The sequence below is a fragment of the Mixophyes fleayi genome, chromosome 6 (assembly GCF_038048845.1).
Source record: "Mixophyes fleayi isolate aMixFle1 chromosome 6, aMixFle1.hap1, whole genome shotgun sequence".
Lineage (NCBI taxonomy): Eukaryota > Metazoa > Chordata > Amphibia > Anura > Limnodynastidae > Mixophyes > Mixophyes fleayi.
This window is the reverse complement of record NC_134407.1, coordinates 164,946,944-164,955,164: the sequence shown is the minus strand read 5'-3', so window position 1 is coordinate 164,955,164 and position 8,221 is coordinate 164,946,944. Positions and strand designations below refer to the sequence as shown.

Sequence of the window (8,221 nt, the reverse complement as noted above, 5' to 3'; positions counted from 1 at the left end):
GTTTGAGGAGGAGACAATGATCTGTGGGAGGACAGCTAAAACTATCAGATGCATGGTTAAAAGGTGCTTAATTTGCTTTTTAGAGAAAATATATCAGGAACTGTGTAGGTGGTCAGTACTAGAAATCAGGGACAAATATATAAAATGGTTAGGGATAGTTGGCAGCAATATATTTATTACATACTTGTTGACTCTCCTGGGGGTAAATGTATCAAGCTGCGAGTTTCCGGCAGGGTTTGAAAAGTGGAGATGTTGCCTATAGCAACTAATCAGATTCTGTCATTTTGTAGAATGTACTAAATCAATAACTAGAATCTGATTGGTTGCTATTGGCAACATCTCCACTTTTCAAACCTGCCAGAATCTTGCAGCTTGATCCATTTACCCCCTGGAATCTCCATGAGACTCCCGAAATAGTGTGTGATCTCCTGTATTCGCGCGAGAGTGATGCAGGCTAGACAGTGCCATTATTCATGTTCTCACTCGTTGCCCACCACGGGGGAAATACTAGGGAGAAAAATAAGTAGTGACTGCCAGGGCTGACAAATTTTGATCCCCTACCTCTCCTTGAGAAATGCTGTTTTATATACCTATCCCTGTTTATGAGAGCAATGGTCATTTTTTTATAGTACAGACAATGGAGAATAACAGTATTTTATTTCTGTATGAAAATGCAAAGGATGTTTTGTAAATAGCAGAAACTACACCTGACTGGTAAGCACTTAATCACGAGTAAAATCCACAAATGCGTATCTACTATTAGTGTCCTCAGTTCAGACCAGCAGTGGGCATTCTCTTATAGTCGCCATTATACAACATAGGTTTTCATCCAGTGCCATTGACTATCATGAAGGAGAAGCAGCCAGCAGCTTATTACATGTAAAGCTGCTGCTCCTCCATGTCAGTGTTACGCTGGATGTGTGGCACTTGATGTCACAGCCAAGCACCACACTTAGTCTGAGGAGTCAAGGAGGCTCCCCCCACCTCCCGTCTGCCAAAGTAAGGGGGTAGAGGCCCTGCTCCCGAGTAGGGAGGGAAATTTCGCTTAATCACATGATGATGCAACCACACACCTGAATCCGGGCTAGCACAGGTGCAGTAGCCTTTATGTCCCATCTATCAGAGAACAGCAAGAAGAATGAGGATCCTCATGACTCAAGTGAGTCAGAACAAGGCTTGTATTACAAGTAATATTTTGTTGTTGTTTTATGTATTTTTGAATAATATATTAGAGGCCTGACATTTATTTGTTAATGTTTAATAGAGATATTTTTTTATAGTACAGAATTGATGGACTATTTCTCAAGCCCTAAAAAAGTTTATAGCAGAGATGGAGATTTTTTTATTAGTTCTCTTTATTCACCCTGTCATCACAAGTGTTTAGGCTCCCAAACTTCTGCACCTTTTTATTTATTAAGCAGTGTGGCAGTAATTTCAATGCTGTGCTGCTTGGTTATGGCTGAAATAATCATCCCTTCAGCCCCGCTTTGCTATACAACCACTGGCAAACCACCTTTGGCAGCATACTGCAGAGTACTATAGATTCCACCTGGTGATGCTGGACACACCCTTGGGCAGAGCAGGATATGCCCCCTAAACAGATAGGCAAACTGAGGAAGGGGGTGGTTCCTAGTGCCAGGAAGGGGGTGGTTCCTAGTGCCAGGAAACCCCCTCCAAGCCTGGAGCACTGTATAATTGAGGTTGCTGGACCCTGTTCCCGCTTCACACAGCTCTGCTTGAAAAAGGAGGGCTGCATGCACCTAACAGTAGTGCACGCAGCATTGCCCATGTATATTATGGGGATAAGAAGAGTTGGATAATAGCCACGCCCCCATGCATGCTGGTCACACCCACTGACAGCGTGGTGTGGAAACCCCCCTCTACAAATCCTGCGTTTGCCCCTGCACACGGTGCCTATGTGTTACTTGCAGTCTGACTAAAATAATTTTTCAAAAGTAGGCAAGTAAGAGAACTCAGATCACTTAGGCCAGGTACACACTACAGTGTTTTCAGCCAATTATCAGGCCCCAATGGTAATGACAGTTGAAGAGCACAAATCTGAACCTAAATCTTTTAAAATATGTATAGTGTGTGTGCATAAATCTGCAAGCTGATAGGACTTTTTTTTTTTCAGTCATTAGTAAAATCTTTGTAGATAATACATTGGTCGGAAAATTTTGCAATATGTACACAGCCTTAATAATCAAGAATAAACTAATGTCCAATATTCAGCCATTTCAACAATGTATGAAAAAACTTATTGATGTAATCAGTCCAGCCACTACTCCAATTGTTAATCCTCAACTAGCAAAGGTCACATCTGTAAAATTAAAACACATAAAAACGGATAGCACTAAAAGAGTGTAGTAATTTTGAAATCCCATATATTTGGATTGAATTAGTTCTGCATTCTTGATAATTGTGATAACAAGGCTTCTTATCTCATAACTCCTATATTTCACCATCAGCGCTTTCCAATTGTGTTTGTTTTAAGTATGTTTTATTATACCATTCAAAACTCTTATCTACATTCCATAGATTTTATGGCTAGAATATATATTACCTTTCTTAATTCTTTGTAAACATTAACTATTATTCAGGATCAGCTGTAGTCTGGAAAATATGGTGGATCATAAAATCCATTTGTTTTTTTCACAATATTTAGTATTTACCTAGACCTCTAGTACATAAATAAAAAGGCTGGGACAAGCTGCAAGCTTTCTTCCTACTAGTTTAAAACGATTTAATCTCTAGGTGACAGGTATATTCCCTATGAAATCCCTCAGTAAATCTTCTTAGTCACAGGTTTAAAATATAAAAACGCAGTAGACAAAGCGGATTAACCCCTGAAAGGCTCACTGGGCCGACTTGGGCTCTGCACTCCACCACACGGCCGCTTTAAATCTCTGGCTGGCCCCTTTCTAAGGATTCCCGCGATAGTGACGTCACGTTTAAATGCCCAAGCTCTCATTGTTCTCTGATGCTGTCACAATGGGAAGGGGGCGCCTCGGGGCCTGCAGGGGCCTGATCTCGCTGAGTAAGTCAGGGGACTGAATGTGAGAGGAGTCCCCGGTCCGGTCTCTAGGCCCTGTCTCCTCCGGTTTGCGAATAGTCCCCGCGGCTGCGATCAGCTGTCAGCCTCAAAACCGCGCCCCTTCTCCTTCCGTCAGCCAATCAAAGGCGTCGATGCTGGCAGGTGCGGGTGTTATTGTTTTGGGCTAAAGTTAAAGGCCTCAGAGACGGGAAAGGATCCCCGGGCCCTCCGGTGACAGCACCAGGACCACACCGGGGAGAGGCATCACAGCCACGCCCGGACAGCTGCGGCCACACGGGTGATCTGGCATCAGCAGCCGGGAGCACGGACACCCCACTGTCACTCGGCGACACCAGGACACAAAGGGGCTCAGCACCCCTAGGACACCTGCAGCCGCCTCGATGAGGAGAGAGATGAACGGGGTGACCAAGAGCCGGTTTGAGGTGACACCCGAGAGCCCTGTGTGCTTATGATTTGTTTTTTCTTTAAAAAAAAATAAATATATATATTATTTTTTTTTTTAAATACACGGGTGAGTCCGGGTGACTGGCACGTAGGAAGAGGAGATCTGGGTGAGAATAGACTATGTGAGGACGGGGCACCTCGCCGATGGGTAATAATAGATGGGCTCTGAGTGATTGAGATATATGAAATGGTGTCATGGTGATAGTGAGCTTTACTTGGGGACCCCAGCCCAGTGAGCCATATGTAGAGGGAACCTATGGACGCTGACTGTTATATAGAGAGGTGGCATTTGGGTGACAATGAGCCTTTTATAGTGAGAGGGGGAATGTGGCTGCCAGTAAATTATATAGGGAGGAGACATTTAGGCTACAATGAGTTCTATAGTTAGGTTGTGGGATTGTGTGACAGTAAATTATATAGTGAAGAGGTGTTTTGGTGACAATGAGTTCTGTATTTAAAGTGTATGTTTGGGGGTTGCTGGCTATTGGTTATGGAAGGTGGGGGGCCACCAGACCTATGGTGATTAATGCTAGTGGGGTATCAGGCTGACGGTGATTTATGATGCAAGGGGGTGGGGGTTAATCTGGTGGAGGTGTAATGGGATAGGGCAATAATCTGTTTGACAGTGAATTGTAATGGGATGGTGAATGTTTGTTCTGCTTCTGGGTATTTGTATTTTAGGGTTCTGCGTGTAAAGAACGTAATCTGTCTGACAGCGCTCTATGTGACAAAAGGATTTTTACGAAGGTGATGGGAATTTTGGTTTTAGCCATACAGAATTGTTATGATATAAAAGTTTCAGTAACTGAATAAATCTGGGTGGTCTGATGCAACTTTTCTCTGACTAAGTTATATGGAGGGTGGATCTGTTTGTCTCAGCTGTTATAAGGAGGGTGTAGGATGTGTGACACATCTGCTATGTCTGTAACACCAGGTTAGTGTCATGTTCTCTCATGTGTATGGGGTATCTGTTCTAGTGCAGGGAAATATGGTATATTGCTTTATGGCTTGGCAGAACACACTTGGAAGCTGGTACTATACATTACTGACACATACCTATATTATTAAAATTAGTTTATATATGTAGGCTGGCATATTACTGTGAAGCAAAATATGGAGAATGGCATTGTTGGCAGGGTACTTTGACATGGTTGTAATGCAGCGTTTTATACTATTATTTTAGTGGGGATGGAGGAAATATTATGGGCACATTGTAGTTCTTTGACAAAGTTATAATATGAGACTGGTATGGCCCCGTGTATTTCTATATAGGCTTGCATTATGTATTCGGAAAGGCTGCTCAAATTGGTGAAGAACTGTGTGTATTATGGCAGGGCATTATGATTAATGCAGGGATATAACATGGAGTCTAGCACTGTCCTCTGACAATAAACCATAACATGGAGACTTATACTGAGTAATAATGGAATATTATCTGACCCTCAAGGAGGAGCTATAAGGTGATTTTAATTATGTTTCAATTATTTCCCTATACTAATGGTATTATATGAATATTGACACGGAGAGATAACATAGTCCGGCACTGAAGATTGTATCTTAAAGAACAAGTTAAACCACTATTTGACATTGATATATATTGAAGGCAGTGTGTTACTGAACTAATTATGGCTAAAGTAACTGGAGTATTTATACTTCACTAATACTATGAACGTCATTTAGAGTTGGGAATAACTGTAGCTAGAAAGTGCAATTTTGTTCCTTGCCAAAACTGTGTCACTATGGGGCATTTAAAATGTGAGGACAAATTTAATGTTTGAAAGGTACGGGAGGCATCCTATCTCATATCTAAATCGCAGTGTAAAAATAAAGCTGGCCAGAATTTGTGCTACATGACAAAGCAGGCTGTGTTTACTGCATACAAATAAATAGCATTTGCACCCCTTGCATTGCAACATGGTTTGTCCAGGTGCAAACTTGCTCCCTTTAGCTGGATTTGTTCTGAACTCTAAATGAGGCCTTGTATGACCATGCCCTTTCACCCCTCTGCAGCTGGTTATCACAAACACTGATTGACATGGAACCTGGCATTCTGCTGTGCCAGATCTAGGGGTAAATGTATCAAGCTGAGAGTTTTCCGGCGGGTTCGAAATGTGGCGATGTCGCCTATAGCAACCAATCAGATTCTAGCTGTCATTTTGTAGAATGTACTAAATAAATGATAACTTGAAACTGATTGGTTTTTCAAACCCGCTGGAAAACTCTCACTTGATACATTTACCCCCTAATATGGATTATTGTACTATGGCAGCTTTGAGAACATGTTCATGTGATCCGAGGGTACGTGACCCAATGTGTTGTTGTTTTTGTTTTTTTGTGAAAATGTTACATTGGGTAATTTTTCTTGAAATCATGTGATTTAGGGGAATTTGCTGGACTTAAAGATTCTGGGAACATTATGGTTTAAAATGATACACTAATTGTCACCCAACCGATTACCTAGCTAACTTGAATTTAAGTCTCATACACTTAGTAGATTATATATTACCAATATATAGTTTGCAGTAACAAACAAACTCACAAGCAAAATAATGAAAGTCTCAGCTTTAACAAAGCGCTATCAATCTTAAATGGTATTGGGAGGAGATTGTCCTAATCTTGTGTTAAGGGAGAACTGTCACTATTTCTTTGACCGGTTCTGACACTTATGGGTAGGTTTATTAAATCTTCTAAAAAGCGGGTATATGCCCATAGCAACCTGTCGGATTCTAGCTGTCATTTTCTATAATGTACTAGAACAGTGACTGGGAGAAGGGAGGGAGGGGACAGCAGGTACAAAGCATTGGAGCCCTGGCCTGCTTGTGGTGTGGCCAAGTCCACTTCAGCAGCTATGGAAGGACCCCCAGTAAGCTTCTGTATCAAGGCCCGAAATTCTCTTGGTGACCCTTGTTATGCGCAACCTGAAAAGGGCCGAACAGTATCCATAATCTCAAGTAATAAGTTAAAACAATACATTTATTCAAAGAAAGACACACATCTGTAATAACATATATCATCAGGCATTTTAAACAAGTGCTACAAGCAATAGCAAACACATTCGACTGTAACGCAGGGATTGCTGCAGGCACCGTGTGAAGTGTCGAAGTGCTTCCTGCTGGCCATCACTGTACTAGGCAAATGCTAGTTAAAATCTAGTTGCTACGGGCAGCAGCTCCACTTTCCTTCTTATTTTCTTTTTCTTTTAAATTTTAGTAAATTTACCCCTTGGTTTGTTTGTAGAGGCCCAAAGCCTAGTACCCCTCGCCTTTGATGGGATGGTCTAACTGGTGCTGACCTGCCTCTATCTCTGTTCAGTAGTCAAATGCTGTAAATGGAAGTGCTATTTGTTGTATTCCAGTTTCTGTCTACTGCCCACCTATGTTGCCTAAAATCATAGTTTGTAAAATTAGTTTGAAATAGCTAAAAGCCTAAATAGTCCAGCCGTAACCCCATAGAGAAGGATCACAGCTGCCTTGCCTCTTCTGAGTGAGGCATAATATCTTTGCCCTTACCAGAGTGAACGTATAACTTTGGCATAGTCTATTAGGGGAAGGGATATTGTATATGCTTCTAACCAACATGAGGATGACTTTCTTGCGTCTGTCATTTATTTTACCAAAATGTAGGTGTTTCTAGATAAACCATTTTTGCAGGGTGAGCTGGAGGATGCTGTTGTCTCCTCACTGATTGACAAAAGTCCAGGACCTGAAGGGAAGGGGGGTGTCACAGTTTCATATTACAAACAGTTTGGGGATGGGGGAGGTTAAATATCCCTGTTCTCCCCAAGGAAGGTGTTATATGTGTGTGTTACATTACAGGCCAATTTTCCTACTTAACACTGATCTCAAATCTATTTCAAAATGATCACCAATAACTTTAAGCTTCTCATGCCAGGTGTGGTCTATAATGATCAACTGGGCTCTGTCTCAGGTAGGGAGGCTCGAGATTTTACCACCAAATTGATTGACTTAATCCATCTCTACTCTAGAGAAGAAAGACCTTCCCTACTTTTGTTGAATGCTTTTCCAGCAACCATAGTCAATTGGATTTTTCTTTCCGGGGTCTTGAAACACTAGGGTGTTGGAAATGCCTGCATAGGATCTTTGCCCTTTACACGACGCCAACCACTAGAATAAAAATAAGTGGTTTCCTTTCATATCCTCTATCCATCTTATTTGGAACCAGACAGGGCTGTTCCCTTTCGTCTATTTTTGTTATGGGCATGAAAGCCCTCAGAATAAGGGTGAACCCTGATATTTCGGGATTCAGGTTGGGGGGCAAGAAGTATAAACTTGCACTTCTTCTTGCAGACAGCGTCCTAGCAATCATTGCTAAACCCATGGCCCTGGTCCCTAACCTGATGGTCTGAAATTTATAGATTCGGTGACCTTTTAAATTTCAAAATTAAATACTGTCTGTGGCTATGAACATTATGGTGCCACTTGCACTGTTGGACAACGTGCAACATTCGTTTCCCTGTGTCTGGTGCCTGACTCATTAAATATCTAAGGGGCTACTTGAGTAGGGACCTAATCTAATTGTTCTGTTACAATTTCCTCCCCTTGATACCGAAAAGCTGCTCAGACTTAATGGGATGTGAAGCTCAAGGCTTTCCGTGGTGGGGTCTGATCAATATTATAAATATGAATGTATTGCTCAAAATACTTTTTGTTACAAAGTATAACTGTTGACATCCCTAAAAAATTCTCAACGATTTCCAGGTCC

At 41.7% G+C, this 8,221-nt stretch overlaps 1 protein-coding gene across 2 annotated transcripts in view; it reads left to right on the top strand.

The window, feature by feature from the left end:
* Positions 1 to 3,147: 3,147 nt before the first annotated feature.
* FBXL20 (F-box and leucine rich repeat protein 20) overlaps positions 3,148 to 8,221 on the top strand; it is a 28,394-nt gene continuing 23,320 nt past the window's right edge. For both annotated transcript variants that reach the window (XM_075177063.1, XM_075177062.1), the window contains exon 1: positions 3,148 to 3,477. In XM_075177063.1, coding sequence (XP_075033164.1) covers positions 3,436 to 3,477 — 42 coding nt within the window. In that variant the 5' untranslated portion in view covers positions 3,148 to 3,435. The remainder of the gene's footprint in view (positions 3,478 to 8,221) is intronic.